Source organism: Bos grunniens, chromosome 24 (genome assembly GCF_055505025.1).
Source record: "Bos grunniens cultivar Pamir isolate PY7600 chromosome 24, Bosgru_T2T1.0, whole genome shotgun sequence".
Classification (NCBI taxonomy): Eukaryota; Metazoa; Chordata; class Mammalia; order Artiodactyla; family Bovidae; genus Bos; species Bos grunniens.
In genome coordinates, this window is record NC_141188.1 from 8,818,461 (window position 1) to 8,841,080 (window position 22,620).

The 22,620-nt window shown below is 38.5% G+C and overlaps 1 protein-coding gene across 8 annotated transcripts in view; it reads left to right on the forward strand.

The window, feature by feature from the left end:
* RTTN (rotatin) overlaps nucleotides 1-22,620 on the forward strand; it is a 120,637-nt gene that overhangs the window by 65,033 nt on the left and 32,984 nt on the right. For all 8 annotated transcript variants that reach the window (XR_015153399.1, XR_015153400.1, XR_015153401.1 and 5 more), the window contains 6 exons: nucleotides 4,630-4,758; nucleotides 5,225-5,335; nucleotides 7,238-7,396; nucleotides 8,557-8,628; nucleotides 16,370-16,559; nucleotides 18,011-18,102. Coding sequence is in view for 5 of the 8 variants with exons in the window: in XM_086372188.1 (XP_086228314.1) it covers nucleotides 4,630-4,758; nucleotides 5,225-5,335; nucleotides 7,238-7,396; nucleotides 8,557-8,628; nucleotides 16,370-16,559; nucleotides 18,011-18,102 (753 nt within the window). In the remaining 3 variants the exon portion in view is untranslated. The remainder of the gene's footprint in view (nucleotides 1-4,629; nucleotides 4,759-5,224; nucleotides 5,336-7,237; nucleotides 7,397-8,556; nucleotides 8,629-16,369; nucleotides 16,560-18,010; nucleotides 18,103-22,620) is intronic.

Genomic DNA, 22,620 nt, shown 5'->3' on the forward strand with positions numbered 1-22,620 from the left:
GAAAGATGATGCTGTGAAAGTTGCAGTCAATATGCCAGCAAATTTGGAAAACTCAGCAGTGGCCACAGGACTGGAAAAGGTCAGTTTTCATTCCAATCCCAAAGAAAGGCAATGCCAAAGAATGCTCAAACTATTGCACAATTGCACTCATCTCACACGCTAGTAAAGTAATGCTCAAAATTCTCCAAGCCAGGCTTCAGCAATACGTGAACCGTGAACTTCCAGATGTTGAAGCTGGTTTTGGAAAAGGCAGAGGATCCAGAGATCAAATTGTCAACATCTGCTGGATCTTCAAAAAAGCAAGAGAGTTCCAGAAAAACATCTGTTTCTGCTTTATTGACTATCAAAGGCTTTGACTGTGTGGATCACAATAAACTGTGGAGAATTCTGAAAGAGATGGGAATACCAGAGCACCTGACCTACCTCTTGAGAAACCTATAGGCAGGTCAGGAAGCAACAGTTAGAACTGGACATGGAACAACAGACTGGTTCCAAATAGGAAAAGGAATATGTCAAGGCTGTATATTATCACCCTGCTTATTTACCTTATATGCAGAGTACATCATGAGAAACGCTGGGCTGGAAGAAGCGCAAGCTGGAATCAAGATTGCTGGGAGAAATATCAATAACCTCAGATATGGAGATGACACCACCCTTATGGCAGAAAGTGAGGAGGAACTAAAAAGCCTCTTGATGAAAGTGAAAATGGAGAGTGAAAAAGTTGGCTTAAAGCTCAACATTCAGAAAACGAAGATCATGGCATCTGCGGTCCCATCACTTCATGGGAAATAGATGGGGAAACAGAGAAAACAGTGTCAGACTTTATTTTTTTGGGCTCCAAAATCACTGCAGATGGTGATTGCCTTTCTTTGGGATTGGAATGAAAACTGAAATTAAAAGACGCTTACTCCTGGGAAGGAAAGTTATGACCAACCTAGATAGCATATTAAAAAACAGAGATATTACTTTGCCAATAAAAGTCCGTCTAGTCAAGGCTGTGGTTTTTCCAGTGGTCATGTATGGATGTAAGAGTTGGACTGTGAAGAAAGCTGAGTGCAGAATTGACGCTTTTGAACTGTGGTGTTGGAGAAGACTCTTGAGAGTCCCTTGGACTGCAAGGAGGTCCAACCAGTCCATCCTAAAGGAGATCAGTCCTGGGTGTTCATTGGAAGGACTGATGCTAAAGCTGAAACTCCAATACTTTGGCTACCTCATGCGAAGAGTTGACTTACTGGAAAAGACCCTGATGCTGGGAGGGATTGGGGGCAGGAGGAGAAGGGGCCGACAGAGGATGAGATCGCTGGATGGTATCATTGACTCGATGGATGTGAGTTTGAGTGAACTCCAGGAGTTGGTGATGGACAGGGAGGCCTGGCATGCTGCAGTTCATAGGGTTGCAAAGAGTAGGAAATGACTGAGAGACTGAACTGAACTGAACTGCTTATCCCCTGGCCAGACCTATGTCATTTTCAGACACACTATATAATTATTTGGTTTATGGAAATTCTAATTTAAGTCAGAATCCCCAAGTTATCTTACAAATAAATTGCTTTTGTTAAATAAGCTGTACCTAACATGATTTATATTTATACTGTCTTTTTTTTTTTAAACTAATCTTTGTTGCATGAGCTAAAAAAAATCCAAACTAAAAAGTAGTCTCTGTTATAAGACTAAACGGTTTACCTGCTGAGTAAAAGCATTGAGTTCTTGGGTGGATGAATTGAAAATCTTTCTGTTGTATTTGATAACAATTGGTTTTGACTGCTTTGACTTACAAGTGTTTCCTTTGTAATATATTGGCACCTAAAAATAGTTAGCATTCTTTTTTTGTGTGTGTGTACGGTAATGTGAGTTTCCATGTTACTCTTTCCATACATCTCACCCTCTCCTCTTCTCTCCCCATGTACATAAGTCTGTCTCTGTTTGTTTCTCCATTGCTGCCGTATAAATAAATTCTTCAGTATAATTTTCCTAGATTCCGTGTATAGAATACAATACTTATCTTTCTCTTTCTGACTTACTTCACTAAGTATAATAGACTCTGGGTTCATGCCCCTCATTAGAACTGACTCAAATGCATTAATTTTTTATAGCTGAATAATATTCCATTGTGTATATGTACCACAACTTCAATCCATTCCTCTGTTGATGGACATCTAGGTTGCTTCCATGTTCTAGCTATTGTAAATAGTGCTGCAATGAAATGGGATACGTGTGTCTTTTTCAATTTTGGTGTCCTCAGGGTATCTTCCTAGGAGTAGGATTGCTTGGTCATATGGCGATTTTATTCCTAGTTTTTTAAGGAATCTCCATACTTCCTTCCATAGTGGCTGTATCAGTTTACATTCCCACCAATAGTGCAAGTGTTCCCTTTTCTCCACTCCCTCTCCAGCATTTATTGTTTGCAGACTTTTTGATGATGGCCATTCTGACTGGAGTGATGTGTTATCTCATTGTAGTTTTGACTTGTATTTCTTTAATAGTGAGTGATGTTGAGCATCTTTTCATGTGTTTGTTAGCCATCTGTATGTCTTCTATGGAGAAACGTCTGTTTAGGTCTTTTTCTCACTTTTTGATTGTGGTGTTTGTTTTTCTGGTATTGAGTTGTATGAGCTGCTTGTGTATTTTGGAAATTGATCCTTTCTCCAGTTGTTTCATTTGCTATTATTTTCTCCCATTCTGGGGGTTGTCTTTTCACCTTGCTTATAGTTTCCTTTGCTGTGCAAAAGCTTTTAAGTTTAATCAGGTCCCACTTGTTTACTTTTGTTTTAATTTCCATTACTCTAGGAGGTGAGTCATAGAGGATCTTGCTTTGATTTATGTCATCGAGTGTTCTGCCCATGTTTTTCTCTAAGAGTTTTATAGTTTCTGGTCTTAGGTTTTGGTCTTTAATCCAGTTTGAGTTTATCTTTGTGTATGGTGTTAGAAAGTGTTCTAATTTCATTCTTTTACATGTGGCTGTCCAGTTTTCCCAGCACCATTTATTGAACAGGATGTCTTTGCCCCATTGTATATTCTTGCCTCCTTTGTTAAAAATAAGGTACCATAGGTGCATGGGTTTATCTCTGGGCTTTCTCTCTTGTTCCATTGGTTTATATTTCTGTTTTGTGCCAGTACTGTAGTCTTGATGACTGTAGCTTTGTAATATAATCTGAAGTCAGGAGGGTTGATTCCTCCAGATTCATTCTTTCTCAAGACTGCTTTGGCTATTGGGGGTCTCTTGTGTTTCCATATGAATTGTGAAATTTTTTCATTCTAGCATTCTTTTTTAAATTAAAATTTTGTGAATTGTGATCTTCTGTCACTTTGAATTTTTTTTTTTGTTATTGTTTTTTGCTTGAATTGAAAGCTGTGAGGATTGTTATTCAGTGTCAGCAAATACTTATTGAACCCCTATGTGGGGGACATTATAGGATTTACACAGACATGTTTCAGAAGAGTCTATAACATATTTTAAAGGATTTTCTAAATCTGATGGAAGGACTTTTTCCTCAAACGGCTGTCTCCTAACTCCCTGTGTTCATTCTGGTTCAGCTTCTCAGACAAAGGTTTGTTGTTGTTCAGTCATTAAGTCATGTTCAACTTTTTGTGACTCCATGGACTGCAGCCCGCCAGGCTCCTCTGTCTTCCACTATCTCCTGGAGTTTGTTCAGATTCATGTCCATTGAGTTGGTGATGCCATCCAACAATCTCATCCTCTGTCGTCCCCTTCTCCTTTTGCTTCAGTCTCTCCCAGCATCAGGATCTTTTCCAATGAGTCAGCTCTTCGACTCAGGTGTCTAACGTGTTGGAGCTTCAATATCAGTCCTTCCAATGAATATTCAGGATTGATTTCCTTTAGGCTTGACTGGGGTGATCTTGCAATCCAAGGGACTCTCAAGAGTCTTCTCCAACACCATAGTTCAAAAGCATCAGTTCTTCGGCACTCAGTCTTCTTTATGATCTAATTCTCACATCAGTACATAATTATTAGAAAAACCACAGCTTTGACTATACGGACCTTTGCCCAGAAAAGGGCAGATAGCTTCAAATAAGAAACATTTCTTCTGTTGTTATTGATGGGAAGGTGTTAAATCTCTTGGATATGTGGGAGATAAAAAGCTGACAGCCAATGATTTAAATAATTAATACATATTTAGATATGGAATAGAAATCTAAGATGGCTTATCAATGGAGAAACTGTTTACATTTGAACCATAATTCTAGAAACCTAGCCTAACTCTGGTGGTAAGAGTTAGTAAGAGTATAGCTAGCAAATGTCTTAAGTATACTTTTCAACAAGGTATTTATAAACTGGACCCTTACTTCAAAAGGATATTATAATACTTGAAATATGTTATGAGCATAGTTTAAATCACAGAATCTCCTAAGAGTATACTACACGTGCTTTGTACAAATTCCGAAGGAAAAAAGCTTTATATGAAGAATGTTTACTTGTGATGCAATACCTGTAACGAAATTTTACCTTCTGAACCATTTTTAAATATATAAACTGAGAATATGATAATATATGAATACTTTACGTGGTTAGGGTTCATCTCAGATGAGTCAGCAGAAAGGTATATATTTAGCCTATATTTAGCCTCTAAGAGTAAAGCTGCCCCTGAATTGTGTGCATTTGCTTTTCAGGTCATCACATCCTTCTACGTGGAGCGAGGAGGAAATGCGATGTCCTTCATGGGAAAAGGTGTCACAAAGAGCACCGTTCTCTGCCTGCTCCACTTGTCGCATGAGATGATGGCCCAGGCCCAGAGCTCGGTGAGCGCACTCTCAGCCGCCTGTCTTCCCACGGTTGCCAGGAAAGGAGTGTGCTGTGCTTGATGGGTTTCAGGCCTGTCTGATTACTCGAGAAAAATGTCTTTTGATGTCTCCTTTTTAGGAGACAAAAATGATTTTTAAATGAGCAGTTTCTTAGAAGCTGTATATTATACAAATCTGAATTTTACTTTTTTATTTTGCTTGAAATCTGCATGCACTGGAGAACTGCATTTTTGTCTAAATTACGTGTAAAATAGCAGTTCTGAAGAGAAAAGGGACATGTGTAACTTCTTAAGGAGGAGCTGAGATTTTTGTTTGTCGTATGTTGGCTAAATAATGAATTAAAGCCAAGTCTTACGTATAAGATTTTTACTTTGTTTTGCTTTTTAAAATTCAGATATTTTAAATTCTGTTTTTTTCCTTAGAAACTTACCTAGTGTGTTTCTGTTCCCTTTTTCCATTCTAGGAGTGGATGTCACTTTGGTTCTTGCCTTTGGGGAGTCAGAGTGAAGACCATGCTCCCACTCAGCAGGGATTGGCTTGGCTGATTCCGTTGTGGGTTGACCGAGACCCAGAGGTCAGTGTGAAGGAGAATCGAGTCTTATTATGTGTGGATTAGAGAACAGATAAAGCAAAACACACATGTATATACATGTTCATATTTTCCAAAATGAGATTATTTTAGTGACTAAACCTTAAGCTGTATTTACCCCCTATCTCAAGCAGGTTGGGCTGCATAATAAAACACCATAGACTGGTTAGCTTGAACAAAGATACTTATTTTCTCACACGTCTGGAGGCGGGAAGTTGGAGATGAGGTTGTCCACCCATGTGGTCAGGTCTGGCAAGGGCTCTTTCTGGCTTTCACGTGGCTCCCTTTTCACTTCATGCCCATAGCACTTTTTCTCTCTTCCTCTTCTTATAAGGCCACCAGTACTGTCAGATTAGGACCCGATCCTCATGGCCTCATTTAACCTTAATCATCCCCTGAAAAGCTCTATCCTCAGATACACTGGGTGTTAGGGCTTCCCCATACAAAATTTGGGGGTACATAATTCAGTTCATGGCACCCCCATATTCAGCCAAATTCAGAGTGCAGATTAAAAATAGAGGAAGTATTATAAAATCTATCAATCAGATTTATAAAGAACAGTGAAAAAATTATTGGAGAAGTCCAGCCATTTTTGAACAGTTTAGAGGAATAGTGGCCAAGTGACATTTGAGTATCATTTAATAGAATTATAACACTACACTGCAGTGTTTTATATTAATGAGTTTTCCTGTTTTGCCATTTGTCTACTGATCTTAGTTTTTTAAACCACTTTATTGAGGTATGGTTGCCATGCAAAATTCTGTACATAATTAATGTGTGCAATTTCATGAATTTAGAGATAAATATACGCCTGTGAAATATACCTATCCAGAATCAATGCCATAAACCAGTCCTTCACCTCCAAAAGTTTCATTTTGTCTTCTTTACTGTTTGTTTTTGTGATTAGAACACTTACCGTAAGATCTACCCTCTTAGCAAATTTTTGAGTATATATTGATAATGTCCTGTGCTTAGTTGCCCAGTCGTGCCCAACTGTTTGTGACCCCATGGACTGTATGTAGTGCGCTGGCTCCTCTGTCCATGCGGATTCTCCAGACAAGAATACTAGAGTGGATTGCCATGCCCTCTTCCAGGGGATCTTTCCAACCCAGGGATCAAACCCAGGTCTCCCACATTGCAGGGAGATTCTTTACCATCTCAGCCATCAGGGAAGCCCATATATATTAAAAATATGTAATGTTAGCATCTAGAGGTACATTCTTTAGCCACTTTGAACTTGGACTTGTGGCTTCACCATGTTATGACTGCATTACTTTTTGTTACCTTGTGGTTATCACAGGGAAGCTCTATTTTGTAATCAGAATTTGGAGGTTCACCAAAATACATAGCTTGAGAAGCAGGAGTACTGTGGCAAACATATTATATCCATCTTACTTGAAACGTTTTTCTTTTAAAATAATTTTGGGGAAAATACTAAGTGCCTTATAAAAAGATAATTCAGTTATTTCTTTTTGAAAAGGAATTTCAAAGAAGTTTAAGCTGTTTGTTTGAAAGAAACTGAAAAATTAAGGAAGGTGGAACAAAATAATAGTATCCTCTTAAAAATGAGAAATAAACAAGAATCATGTTCATAAAAGATATGTAAGCACTGTATGCTTTCCCTCGAAAAAGGCTTTTGAACTGTGCTTTTTTAATCTTATTTATACCTGGTTTTGACTTTTTGTGATATTTGCTTTTATTATTTATACCTAAGTATAGAGTTTTTATTCCTTCATAGATTTATACTACAGTATTCTTTGTGTCTTATAATTTAGGATTGCCAAGACAATGTCATAAGAATTTGGTATTTTATGTACCAGAAAGATTAAGAACCCATGTTATGGAATCAGGTTTTTTTATTTCACAACATTTTCTCTAATTTGACAGGTGAGGTTCACTTCATTGGGATTAGGATCAGCACTAACCACCCTTGAAACTGGCTGTGTGGCCTTGGCAAACAGTTGTCAAAACATTTCTGGTGGGCTCTGGGGAACGGTGGTGAACATTCTTCTGGACCAGTCGGAATGCAGCATGGTGCGCCGGGAGGTAGGCCTGTCTGTGTAGTTCTTCCTTCCTGTTTCCCTTGAAAATCTGTTGTGAATATTCTTATAAACCATACTCCCTGTTCGCCACAGTGGACTGACTGCTGACCCTTGTCTCTTCTGCCTGTGAAAAATCCAAATTAAATGGTTGCAGAGAACAGAATGGTATTGATTCACAGTAAAACCTGGAGTCCTTTGCTCGGAAAGATCAAAGCAGAATTGAGTCTGTGTTAATATGGACTCTTCTACTTTATTATACGTGGAAAAGTAGTTCACAGGGAAAAAATTATATTATCTCAGTGTTCAAGTTTATAAAGCTTTACTTAAGATAAGGCGCTGTCAAAATACTCATAACATGTAAAGAGGAAAAGTCAGTGCTATTTGAATTCTGTCTAGACAGTTTGTGACTTTCTTTACTGCTGCTTTATCAGAGATGACTGACGTAGACCACTTTAGAAACAGTAATCCAGTAGTGCTTAGAGACCTGTAGAGAAGACGTCTGCTCCCAGGCTCACCGTTAGCCAGTTTCCAGCCCCAAAATCCAAGGGCTGTAGTTGTTAACTTGCTTCTTGATAGTAATGCTCAAACGGATAGCTTCTTCTTGAAGCTGTTAAGATTATCTATTGGCCTCCAGTGAAGAGGGTTGAAAATTTCCCTCCCTCTGATCCCCTGTTACTCTGGTTGTTCTCCTGTTATAATGTAATCTTTCACTGACTAGGTAATCGGTGTTCATATTAGTGTGATTATTTAACTTGTCTGTGTTCAGGACCTAGGTCAAATTGAATTTTTGTAGTTTGTGTTTCTAATTTGCCATTTCTTATTGAGAGGAACTTAGGTAGAAAGAGAGGAGGAGAGAGAGGTGTGTGTGTGATCTTTAAGAGAGTAATATAAATAGGAAATATATTTCTTAAATGCTGCCAGGATAGTTTCTGTTTTACATATCATTTTTTGGTAAGACAACATTCTGAAATAGGAAAAAATATCTTTCCTGATGAAGTAGTTTCTCCTCCTATTACGGCAGTTGGGGAGTTCTCACGATGACCTCTTAGCATGTTCAGCTGACCAGGGATATGCTTTTTTTTGTTATTAAATTACAGTATATTGGTTATTTCAGACATGACAACAAGATGGCAGTATTGACATTTTTTTTCCCTTCAATTTCAGGCTGCATTTATTTTTCAGAATCTCCTTGTAATTCCAATGCCTTCAGTAATTATAAAGGATTATACTTGGCAGGTAGGTGTCTTTGAACAGTTATCAGCCTTGTAGATCTTTGAGATTAATTGATGATAGAGTTTCAGCATATATATTTTTATATTGGTATATATTTCCTTGGTGATGAAACTTTATACAAGCTAACAGGATCCCTTAAAAGAGAATGTAGAGATCTTTTTATGCTTCGTCATATTTACCAGTCTCTATGGTGTTAAAAATAATTTTAAGCAGAAATAATAATCATTAGCATGGTGTTTACTATGTTCTAGGCACTCTTCTAGAAGCATTACAGATATTGACCTGTATAATGGTTTGAGTTGTGAACCATTATTCTCCTCATTTTGTAGAATAAGAAAATTTAGCACAGAGAGTTTAAGTAGTGTGCCCTACACCACACCCTTTTGCTTTCAGTCCAGCCAGTTTCTCTTTCCCACTGACTATATTGTTTCTCTAATAATAAGCAAATTTGTTTGTAGTTAAATATACATTTATCTTAACATCTACTTTTCTGGGTTAGTACACAGTGTCATAACTTAACCTTTCTTTGGTTTCTATTGGATTAATTTTCTGTTTCATATTCTAAATGTCAAGTCAGTAAATAGTTTTAGCCGACTTTTTTATAGCCTGCTGCTTTTTAGATGTTTTGGAAGATAGAAAAGTGCTCTCTGTGGGGAGACAGGACATGCTCTTCTGCCCTGTTCCTTATCCACATGTCCTCATCCCGTGTATGTGTGTATGCCTCACATCGTGGCATCTCACATCCCAGGATCTTAGATCTAAGATTCCTTTTTCAGTTTTCATTAGAATACATCTTCAGGGGAGTCACTGAATCTAGTTGAGCTGTATTGAGGGCAGCTTTATGGGCACTCAGGTGGTTGTTAAGGCCTGAATCTCCTTTAACTCTTGGAAAATTCATTTTTCCAGACTTTACAAACCTCATAACGCTGCCAATTATTGAATATCCCAGGCAAGTTTTGCCCTGACTCCTCTTGTTTTTTTAACAGGCCTTCTGATAATGATTGTTATTCACAGTCTGTGTTGTAGTAAACCCTAGGAGAAAAACTAGAAAAGAATATACAGGATTAATATTTATATTAACAGCATAGTGATTTTAATGCCTATTATCCAGTAACCAGATTTAAAAATGTGTTGTTTTTGGCTCAAATGCATATAATCTCTACTCTCATTGTTAACCTAGTGACACTTTTATACTATAATCTTGTTGATGTTCTGCCGGTGAATTTTTTAAAAAATAATTGAAATAAATATAATGCAAAGGCAAGCATAATAAGTTTTCTTGGTTTTGTTAAATAGAACAGAAGCGTGTTCTGTATTATAATATAGAACCATGTGTAGAAGTTCACATTTTTTTTTTTTTCTAATTAGTTAAATAGTCTGCAGTTCCTTTTTGATGCTGGTGATGTGCTTAGTGCAGCTTTTTGCTTTTGTTATTCTCCAGTTCTTCATCACAGAATTAGTTTTCTATTAAAAAGTTGAAAACAGTGGTTTAAGTATGATTTCCTACTATTGCATTCCAGTCCCCTATAATGAAAAGGACATCTTTTTTGGGTGTTAGTTCTAAAAGGTCTTGTAGGTCTTCATAGAACCGTTCAACTTCAGCTTCTTCAGCGTTACTGGTTGGGGCATAGACTTGGATTACTGTGATATTGAATGGTTTGCCTTGGAAACGAACAGAGATCATTCCGTCGTTTTTGAGGTTGCATCCAAGTACTGCATTTCGGACTCTTTTGTTGACCATGATGGCTACTCCATTTCTTCTGAGGGATTCCTGCCCGTATTAGTAGATATAATGGTCATCTGAGTTGAATTCACCCATTCCAGTCCATTTCAGTTCGCTGATTGCTAGAATGTCGACGTTCATTCTTGCCATCTCTTGTTTGACCACTTCCAATTTGCCTTGATTCATGGACCTGACATTCCAGGTTCCTATGCAATATTGCTCTTTACAGCATCGGACCTTGCTTCTATCACCAGTCACATCCACAGCTGGGTATTCTTTTTGCTTTGGCTCCATCCCTTCATTCTTTCTGGAGTTATTTCTCCACTGATCTCCAGTAGCATACTGGGCACCTATTGACCTGGGGAGTTTCTCTTTCAGTATCCTATCATTTTGCCTTTTCATACTGTTCATGAGGTTCTCAAGGCAAGAATACTGAAGTGGTTTGCCATTCCCGTCTCCAGTGGACCACATTCTGTCAAATCTCTCCACCATGACCCGCCCGTCTTGGGTTGCCCCACGGGCATGGCTTAGTTTCATTGAGTTAGACAAGGCTGTGGTCCTAGTGTGATTAGATTGACTAGTTTTCTGTAAGTATGGTTTCAGTGTGTTTGCCCTCTGATGCCCTCTTGCAACACCTACCATCTTACTTGGGTTTCTCTTACCTTTGGGGTGGGGTATCTCTTCACAGCTGCTTCAGCAAAGCGCAGCCATTGCTCCTTACCTTGGATGAAGGGTATCTCCCCACCGCCACCCTTCCTGACCTTCAACGTGGGATAGCTCCTCTAGGCCCTCCTGCGCCCGTGCAGCCACGGCTCCTTGGACGTGGGGTTGGTCCTCCCGGCCACCGACCCTGGCCTCGGTTGTGGGGTTGCTCCTCCCCGCTGCTGCCCTTAGCCTCCGGCTTAGGGGTGTGGAGTAGCTCCTCCCGCCCGTCGCCCCTGGCCTCGGGTTTACAGGCGTGGGGTAGCTCCTCCCTGCCGCCGCTTCTGACCTTGGACACGGGGTAACTCCTCTCGTCGCCGCCCCTGACCTTGGAGGCTGGGTATCTCCTCTCGGCTGCCCCCCCCGACCTCAGACGCGGGGTAGCTCCTCTCTGCCGTTCCTGTGCCATTGCAGTCTGATACTCTCAGCCGCTGCCCCTGACCTCAGACGTGGGGTAACTCCTCTTGGCCGCAGCCCTTCAGGCATGGGGTCCTCCCGGCTTCTGCCTCTGACCTTGGACGTGGGGTGGCTCCTCTCGGCCGCGCTTTGACGCGAGTCCCAGCCGCCTGCGGTTGTAGGAAGTCAAGAAACACCTGGAGTAACAGGCAAATTTGGCCTTGGAATACGGAATGAAGCAGGGCAAAGACTGATAGAGTTTTGCCAAGAAAATGCACTGGTCATAACAAACACCCTCTTCCAACAACACAAGAGAAGACTCTATACATGGACATTACCAGATGGTCAACACCGAAATCAGATTGATTATATTCTTTGCAGCCAAAGATGGAGAAGCTCTATACAGTCAGCAAAAACAAGACCGGGAGCTGACTGTGGCTCAGATCATGAGCTCCTTATTGCCAAATTCAGACTTAAACTGAAGAAAGTAGGGAAAACCACTAGACCATTCAGGTATGACCTAAATCAAATCCCTTATGATTACACAGTGGAAGTGAGAAATAGATTTAAAGGCCTAGATCTGATAGATAGAGTGCCTGATGAACTATGGAATGAAGTTCGTGACATTGTACAGGAGACAGGGATCAAGACCATTCCCATGGAAAAGAAATGCAAAAAAGCAAAATGGCTGTCTGAGGAGGCCTTACAAATAGCTGTGAAAAGAAGAGAAGTGAAAAGCAAAGGAGAAAAGGAAAGATATAAATATCTGAATGCAGAGTTCCAAAGAATAGCAAGAAGAGATAAGAAAGCCTTCTTCAGCGATCAATGCAAAGAAATAGAGGAAAACAACAGAATGAGAAAGACTAGGGATCTCTTCAAGAAAATCAGAGATACCAAAGGAACATTTCATGCAAAGATGAGCTCGATAAAGGACAGAAATGGTATGGACCTAACAGAAGCAGAAGATATTAAGAAGAGGTGGCAAGAATACACAGAAGAACTGTACAAAAAAGATCTTCACAACCCAGATGATCATGATGGTGTGATCACTGACCTAGAACCAGACATCCTGGAATGTGAAGTCAAGTGGGCCTTAGAAAGCATCACTACGAACAAAGCTAGTGGAGGTGATGGAATTCCAGTTGAGCTATTTCAAATCCTGAAAGATGATGCTGTGAAAGTGCTGCATCAATATGCCAGCAAATATGGAAAACTCAGCAGTGGCCACAGGACTGGAAAAGGTCAGTTTTCATTCCAATCCCAAAGAAAGGCAATGCCAAAGAATGCTCAAACTACCACACAGTTCACTCATCTCACACGCTAGTAAAATAATGCTCAAAATTCTCCAAGCCAGGCTTCAGCAATATGTGAACCATGAACTTCCTGATGTTCAAGCTGGTTTTAGAAAAGGCAGAGGAACCAGAGATCAAATTGCCAACATCTGCTGGATGATGGAAAAAGCAAGAGAGTTCCAGAAAAACATCTATTTCGGCTTTATTGACTATGCCAAAGCCTTTGACTGTGTGGATCACAATAAACTGGAAAATTCTGAAAGAGATGGGAATACCAGACCACCTGTTCTGCATGTTGAGAAATTTGTATGCAGGTCAGGAAGCAACAGTTAGAACTGGACATGGAACAACACACTGGTTCCAAATAGGAAAAGGAGTTCGTCAAGGCTGTATATTGTCACCCTGTTTATTTAACTTCTATGCAGAGTACATCATGAGAAACGCTGGACTGGAAGAAACACAAGCTGGAATCAAGATTGCCGGGAGAAATATCAATAACCTCAGATATGCAGATGACACCACCCTTATGGCAGAAAGTGAAGAGGAACTCAAAAGCCTCTTGATGAAAGTGAAAGTGGAGAGTGAAAAAGTTGGCTTAAAGCTCAACATTCAGAAAACGAAGATCATGGCATCCGGTCCCATCACTTCATGGGAAATAGGTGGAGAAACAGTGGAAACAGTGTCAGACTTTATTTTTCTGGGCTCCAGAATCACTACAGATGGTGACTGCAGCCATGAAATTAAAAGACACTTACTCCTTGGAAGGAAAGTTATGACCAACCTAGATAGCATATTGAAAAGCAGAGACATTACTTTGCCAACAAAGGTTCGTCTAGTCAAGGCTATGGTTTTTCCTGTGGTCATGTATGGATGTGAGAGTTGGACTGTGAAGAAGCCTGAGTGCCAAAGAATTGATGCTTTTGAACTGTGGTGTTGGAGAAGACTCTTGAGAGTCCCTTGGACTGCAAGGAGATCCAACCAGTTCATTCTGAAGGAGATCAGCCCTGGGATTTCTTTGGAAGGAATGATGCTAAAGCTGAAACTCTAGTACTTTGGCCACCTCATGCGAAGAGTTGACTCATTGGAAAAGACTCTGATCCTGGGAGGGATTGGGGGCAAGAGGAGAAGGGGACAACAGAGCATGAGATAGCTGGATGGCATCACTGACTCAATGGACGTGAGTCTGAGTGAACTCCGGGAGTTGGGGATGGACAGGGAGGCCTGGCGTGCTGCGATTCATGGGGTCGCAAAGAGTCGGACATGACTGAACGACTGATCTTATCTGATCTGATCTGAAGTATGATTTCACAGAGTCTTCTGCTTTGCTTGTGTTGGCTAGAATAAAAGATATTTTGGGAGTTACTCTAAAATAGTACTTGATGATGAATCTTCTACTAGTCTTAAGCAAAATTTAAGTCTAATTTTTGGGGGGCATTTTTAATGTACACTCATTTTCTTCCTGTCTTTTTTTTATCTGTTTTGGTTATTAGTTTTTGCTTTTAAGTCTCCTCAGTTGGCAATATAAGTAGTTGGTAATCTAGTATTTGTCCCCCAGTTTTAAAAAGTCTATGCTGTGCTAAGTTGCTTCAGTCGGGTCTGACTCTTTGCGACCCCATGGACTGTAGCCCTCCAGGCTCCTCTGTCCTTGGGATTCTCCAGGCAAGAATACTGAAGTGGGTTGCCATGGCCTCCTCCAGGGGTATTTGTTCCCCAGTTTTTAAAAAGTTTACTGGTGCTTTAAATCTCAACGTGGAAACAACTGCTCTAGTAAGGGAGAAAGATGATCTTCACATGTAGACAATGGAATTTTATAATATCCAAGAAGTGTGACCTTCACCATTTCACTACAACCAAGAAAGAAGATACTCCTTTTTCAGTGCTTTAAAATTACAACTGTCGTTGGTAGAATGATGAATAATAATCTTATTCAACAAGATGTTTCATTTACTTGTCTTAATGTACATTTCGAAGTGCTCTGGGGGATGTAGCAGGAAGTAGCACTAGTATCTAGATGCACATGATTTCCAAGAAGGGGTCACTGCTTCTGTTCATTCTCAGTGGACGTAGGTAGACTGTCTGCGTATGTGTTCATATCTATTGTATAGAGATGGCCGACTCATTTATAGCTGTAGTATGTACTGTTTTCATATTTAATGGGAGAATTATCAGTGCATATTTTCATTTTCTGTTGTGTTCATCATAAATCATTATGGGTATGGGTATGACAGTAAATGCTTGGTGTCAGAGAAACAGTTTCATTTTAACTGAATTCTTAAAATGTAGTTAGGAATTTCTTATGTAATTAAGGTCTTTTTTTTCAATTTATACATTACATTCTAGCATTTTTCAAGTTTGTATACAGCAAAATAATTCCTTTTTCTTCTTGAAAACATTCTTCTCATATGTAATTTTGTTTTGCTTTAGTTCCTTTTGAATCATAGCTAGTGGGTATGTTAGTACCATGACATATTGAAGGTAAGAGGTTTAATTTTAATCATATCCTTAAAGAGAAGAGTTAATGGAGAAACTCATCTTAATGTAATTCTGCCTTTAACTTGCAAGTCTACCTTTAACTATTACTTCATCTTCCTGGATAGTAAGTTTTAAAGGTTCATCTTTCCTTGGTGATCAGGGGGCATGAGAAGTGGGGCACGTATGCAAATTTCATAGTTAATGCTATATTTGCAGACCTTTCCTATTGGCACTTAGCTTTTTATTTTTTGTTTTTATTTTTCTCTCTTATGTTCTGTTTTAAAGTCTGAACTATATTATCATTTTCAGAAAAATAGAAATAGTTATGAACTCAGTTCGGTTCAGTCGCTTAGTCGTGTCTTTGTGATCTCATGGACTGCAGTACGCCAGGCCTCCCTGTCCTTCTAGTGATGTGATAATTAGCATACTTTAAACTGATCCTTAGCATACTTTTAACTGATGGCTTGGTTTTAGCCATTTCAATATTCCAGGAGAAGTCATGAGTGGCACCTCAAAAAATTATTTGGAAAAAAAGTGCAAAGAGATTAAAAGTATGAAATGGTAGATTCTTCTCAGCCTTCTGCTGGAAAATATGTGTGTGTGTTTGTGCACACGCATGTGTTTATGTTTGTGTTAGCGTGCACACATGTGAAATGCCCTTGGAAGACGGGTTCACTCAGTGGAAAATAAAGTGACAAACAGATTTTACTGTGGATATTAATGAGCATTTTCACTTTATCTAGCTTACTGATAGGCACAAAAATAATTTTGAATAAAATAACTTGGATTACTTGTTTCAGATATTTTAATACAAATCATTTCATTGTTTTGAGTGGGTTGCAACACACTTTTACTGTATTTGTGGCTGAAGTACATAATTACTTGATTCGAGCTGTACCATTTCGTAGAAACGTTTTAAACTAAGTGGCCCCTCAAGAGAGACTAGATTAGCTTTCTGCCTTTAGTGGATTTTTTGACAGCAGAGAGCTGGATTAACTTTCCGGGTCAGGGTCAGGCTGGTGTACGTGTGGAAGGACAGAGAGAAGTGAAGGAGTGTAGTAGCATTTGTTTCCTGAAGGGGACTGTGGGGAGACAGTGGGTCTTTTTGAAGAAATAATGTCGTAAATTCCTGTCTCTCTCTCTCCCTCTTTTCCTACAGGGCCCCTGTGTCCATGATGAGGACTCTGGGCTGTCTCTCATAGGAAAACCTGCCCTCCAGGCTCTTTTATACCACTGCCATTTTTATGAACATTTGAATCAGATGGTAAAACATTGTTACCTGGGACGGTATGCATTTGATTTCAGTTTTTCAGCTCTTAATGGAGCTCCTGAAGGCAATGATTTAAATGGTTAGTGTATTATGTTTATATTTTTAATAAAATATATTTCTTAAATTGTTTAAAACCTTTGTGTTGGTTACAAAATATTTGAAAACAATGAAAAATACCAGGAAAACATTCATATCTAGTCCTACTACCCAGAGCTTGTAGTGTTGCATTTAGGGTGTGTATTTCCTTCCAGTCTTCTTTCTCTGTATAGCTTTTGTTTGTTTTATATAATTGTGTTCATATCTTATGTACATTTTTGTATTTCCTTCTTTCACTGAACATTGCCTAAGCATTTTTCTATGTTATAAATTCTTCATGATAACCATTTTTGACATCTTATTAATGTTTCATAAGTTATTTCATGCCCTTCAGTAAAATTTTATAGTTTTTCCCTCTATTTATGTCTTAAATTTTTTTTTGGAAGGCTCTTCTCAAGCAATCAAGAATGAGACTTTTCCTACTAAATTTTCTAACTTGTTTTGCTAATATAGTGAAAACCTGTTTTGGCATATTACTCATTTATCAAAATATTTGCTGAAATCTTTTAATTTCTACTTGTTTGTAGATTCTCTTGGATTTCCTAAGTATAAGATCTTAGTGCCTATAAATAATAATTGTGTCTCATAAAAAGAAATAGCAATTTAATAGTAATAATTTAATAATGAAAAATAGTTTTTAAATATAAATAATACAAATTTTAAAAATTTAAATTTTAAAATAATGTTAAAAAACCTTGACATAATTTCCCACAGAAGAGGTTTAAGAGTAGAACAAAGAATTCCCAAATATTAACATTTTACTGTATTTACCGTCCCATGTGAATGTATGTACATATAAGAAAAATTTATTTGTTTATATGCATATATTTTTTTTTCTGAACCATTTAAGAGTAAATTGTAAACATGAAATTTCTTTACCCTGACATACTTAAGTGTAAGTTTCTAACTCACTTTTCTGCTCACTTCCTGGAGGAATTAAGAGGAGAAAGACATTTGATGACGTTTCTGAACATTCTAAACAAATGTCCCTGTGGAAAGCTACCCCTTTGATTGTTTGGGTTTTCTGTGCTGATGTCACTGGATGCGTGGCCCCGGAGCCAGCAGCACTGACATCTGCTCCCATCTTGTTAGAAATGAAAATGTATGCCGCCCCCCCTCACCCCCCACCCCCGGCCCCACCTTGATTTGGGGAATGGAATCTCTGGGAATAGGACTCAGGAAACCTCTCTAATAAGCTCTCTTTGATTCTTCTACACTTTGAAGTTTGGGAACTGGTGCTCTCCATAAATTATGTTAGATTAAACTATTATGCATATTGAAACATGCTGTATATATTAATTAATTATGGATGATAAAAATTAGGCATACTTTTTTCTTTAGTTCTGGACTGGTTTCATGTAAGGACTACTCCTGCTGTTAATTGTTAAGATGCCCAGAAGACCGTTGATGTTGACAGTTTTCCTGTTGTCACAGGTTTAGATGACTCGTTCAAGTTCTGGAGGGCTCCATCTCGAATGTCCAGTCAAGATCGAGATCCAAGTTCTCTCTCTACCTCGGAAACAATGGTACTTCCAAAGAACGCATAAGTGCTGCATTTTGAATTTCTGCAAAAATTTGCATTTACATAGTGGAGGGATAAGAATGGATGTGAAGAATCAGGTTACGACCACCATGGCAACTGGGATTTAGTTGAAGTGCTGTCTGCCTAGAACTAGGTTCTACCTGGCTCAAATAAGTGTACTAAATATAATTTTATAGATGAATTTTCAACCTGTTTTCTACCTTTTTTTTTTTTACAGAAGTTCAAAAGTTTTGAAATATTTATCAGTAGTAGCAGAAGAAAGGGCTTCCCGGGTAGCGCAGTGGTAAAGAACCCGCCTGCCAGTATTATAGGAGATGTAAGAGATGTGGGTTTGATCCTCGTTTGGAAAGATCCCCTGGAGAAGGACATGGCAACCCACTCCAGTATTCTTGCCTGGAGAATCCCACAGACAGAGGAGCCTGGTGGGCTGTAGTCCATGGGGTTGCACAGAGTCAGACATGACTGAGCACACAGTAGCTGAAGAAGAGAACAGACCCCATGTGATTAGCAGTGCTTGATTACCCTGAAATTTTGCTTAAGGACCAGACAGTTTGAAGAATGTTGACCCATTCAGGTGATTCCAGTGTGGTACTGATGACTTTAAACACATTTCTAAATACTTGTATCAGATAGGAGCTTGTCTTAATTATCTGAAATGCTTGAAATTTATGTACATCTGCCTGCCTTTCTTTCTTTTTATTTATAAGTTTTTTTGTTCTAAAAAGTTTGAGACACTATTTTTGAATAATGACATGCTAGGTTTCATTTGTTTTGGAAGCATACAAAGTTATTCTCAACTGGAAAACATTGCAGTGTATTTTTGGAATAATCGCTGTGTAGTAGAACCAATTAGGAAGGCAAAGGTTTGACTCCGCTGCTTCCAGGAGCAAAAATAATATGAGAATTAAATAATTATACAGGAATTAATGAGATTCACCTCCTGCAGTTTCTCAAGAGAGTGGTACTTTTTGCTAAGTTTTAAGTCTCCCTCCCTCCCCTGCCTCCAGACTCAGAAGAGTTTATGTTTAGTGCTAAATTGAACCTTTATTTAGAAAAATGGAATAATTACCCCAATTCTAGTAGGAGTGATGCTCTCTTTTGCAAGCTAGAAATAGTATGTATCTTTGTTTCAGTAAGAGAAATAATGATATGACTCAGTGCTAAAGGGAACCGTAGTAATTGGCTATTTAAATAGTTCATAGAAGGACAGTGTTAATTATGTGCTTAAAAATAGTAATTCTTAGGTTTACCCTTTTTGTTTAAAGGGCTATAGGCTAACTTTGAAATCTGTACATACTTCAGTTCTTTGTTTATAGAAGGTATGTAGTAAATAGTAATTGCTCTAAGTAACTTTGAGTTATCTTAGCTGCTTGGTAGATAACCAAGTTGTATTTTTTCTATATAAGGAGACTTAAAAAAAACCCAAAGCAAATCAAGCATTTATATTTCTCTATTTTATAATAATATATAAACCTTACAGATTAAGATACTAGTTCTTCTGAGAAACACTTTGTAAATATGTCACTTATTATAATAATTAAAATAGAAGCACCTCTATTAATCCAGGACAGGGAAGCCTGGCATGCTGCAGTCCATGAGGTCACAAAGAATCGGACATGACTGAACAATTGAACTGAACTATTAATGCAAGTCTTTAACTTGTTTATGTGAGGATATCACATAGACTTTGAGAAGTATATACCAATGTTGTTAAGAATTCTTCTGTATAGTCCTATGTAAAACTTACTTCTCAAAAGACTAATAGTACCTGTTAGAATTTTTACAGTCAGCTCTTTCTTTCTTTTTTGGTTTCCAAACAGAAGAGTTTTATTGTTGGTAACTTATTCACCAAATTGCTAACTTTTATTCACAAAAATTAGTCTAATTACTCCAGTTCTATGAATTGTCTTGTTTTCCTTATCATATCAGAGGTACTATATCTTTTTTTTTTTTCCAGCAGGAGACAAATGTGGAGAGTTTTTATTCATTATGTCAGTGTTACTTTAAACCTAAGCAGTCTGTACCCAGACCAACTAACACTTCCTCAGATATAAGAAAATGTTGAGGTATCAGTTAAATGGCTGTAAATCTTGCTAATAAGCTTCTCTGGTTATTTAAATCATAGTTTTGTATGTCTTCCAGAATTGAGAAAAGATTCAGCTTGTTGATGGGTTTGTCTTTCCAAGGAGAGCGCTGTCTTTTGCTGTGGGCCACGCCACGCAGTGCAGTGTGGCCGGGCCGTTGTCTGGTGTTGGTGCCGCACTAGGTACCTGAGTGCTGTTATCTGATGAACATTGGTGTAGGTGACTGCAGCTCGTATGCTTTGTGAATTACAGATAGAGTAAGGAGTGTCGTTGTTACCTTGGGGGATATTGCCCTATAAATAAAGCCTTTTTAGAGATGGCTTCCTCAACTCACCCAGGGCAGGGGTGGCAGTGGGGGGTCAGGCATCAGTTGTTTTCCCTCTTGGAATCACATTTCTACTTCTCAGAGATATTCGAACTAGATGGGTGTTTATGCCTTAGACATACCAGTGTGTATCAACAGCTTTAACACTAAAGTTTGGTCTTTTCTGTGATCTTGAGCAGAATTATGTCTGTTTTATCAGTTTTCAAAGTAAAGGACATGTGGGTCATTTCCTTTTGAGCTTTTCTTTGTGAAATATGTGATTCTTTCAAACTTTCTGGAGCACTAATTTAAGGCAAGCTGATTTCATTTTAACATTTATAGAGAAATTTTACTCATGGGCCCTCCTACCCTTTAAAAAACTGAAAATCGTTTTTACTATCGCTACTTTACAAAAGAAGAGATGAATACATGGAATGAGTAAGTGTCTTGTGCAGGGTTCCAGCACTGCTGACTGGTTGAGCGTTATTTGAATCCAGAAGTTGGCCGTGATGTCATGCCCCTTCACCACAAAGCAAATGTGACTGGTGCCAAAATAGATGCGACAGTGAGGGTGCAGTGAGATTAGGTGAAAAGGAATGATGAAATAGAGAGTGATTTTGTGTGAGAAGTGGCAATTGAGATGGGCTTTAAAGGATCAACACCTTCTTTTTTATATTATGTACGCATTTACAAGGAGCTAAAAACGATACTCAAATATGTCTTAGAATTCAGTGCCCACATATGAGATTTGAAAGTCTAGATGAGACATAAAGCATAATTAGAAAATAACTGAATACCAAGCTGTGTGGTGCTGGAAGCATTAGATATTCAGAAAATGCATAGAGTTGTTTGGAGTGTGGGAGAAGGCTTAAGTTTGATTACTGGTGTGACCAGATGGGATTAACCAGGAGACCTGAGTCTGGGTTTATGGATTTGAAGAGAGAATCTGTAATAGCTATAAAGATGTAAAGATACTTCAGCAGAGTGAAATGTTATGAAACATTATAATTGATATTAGAGAAATATGAATTGACATTTGTTCGATGGTAGTTAAAAGTTATTTTATAGACCAGGATGACAAATAACACATTCACATATCTATGTGTATTATTAAATATGATCAAATGAATGTCCTTTGGAGATTATTTTCAAGCAAGCAAGATTTGAGGACAGTATAGAGCAAGTCAGCTTAATACATTTTTACCTATTAAAATAATAATCCTTGGTGACTCAGATGGTAAAGAATATGCCTGCAATGCACAAGACCTGGGTTCGATCCCTGGGTTGGGAAGATGCCCTGGAGAAGGGAATGGCAACCCACTTGAGTATTCTTGCCTGGGGCATTCCATGGACAGAAGAGCCTGGCTGGTTATAGTCCATGGGGTCACGGAGAATCAGACATGATTCAGCAACTAATACTTTCATGCTAATATAGCAAATTTTAAAAATGCAGATTGTTTAATAGAAATACAAATAACCCCAGTCAGTTTTTAAAACACAGTATATTGGTCTAGAAAGAAGTTCTTATGTTTTATCAATCATATGGGGTGGGATAAGTTAGAATGCAGCCATTAAATATTTTCTAAAATCATATTTTTCAAAATTTGTTTGTCCCTTCTTCGGCTGATACTGAGGAAGAGCCCAGTGTTTGTTAAGGCCTGATGTTTGTTGTGTTCTTCTAATGAGCCAGGTATTTAGTGGGTCCTCAGAGGCTTTCTTTTCCTGCAGTGAGTGTAATCTTCATTTTCATCAGTAGAGAGGACTGCTTGAGTGTTTGTCAGTTGAAGCGATGCTCAGTGAAAAGATAGAGGATTTCAATTCCTCGTCCTCTTAAATTTTTCCCCTATAGCCGAGGGAGCTCGTGGGTGGAGCCAGGCTTGTTTGGTGGCTCCTGCATGGTTGTGATGTCAGTCTCAGTGTGTGACTGTTGCTTCACAGACTGAAAGTTATCTGGATGTCCATTGACAGGAACATTTCTTTTTTTTTTTTTTTTTTAAACACATCTCTTATAGCCAGTTATAGGCAGATATAATTTTAAAATGTCTTTAGGTTTTCCCCTAAAACATTTCCACATAGATTTTCTATGTGGATCTAATGTTATATAAAATAAGAC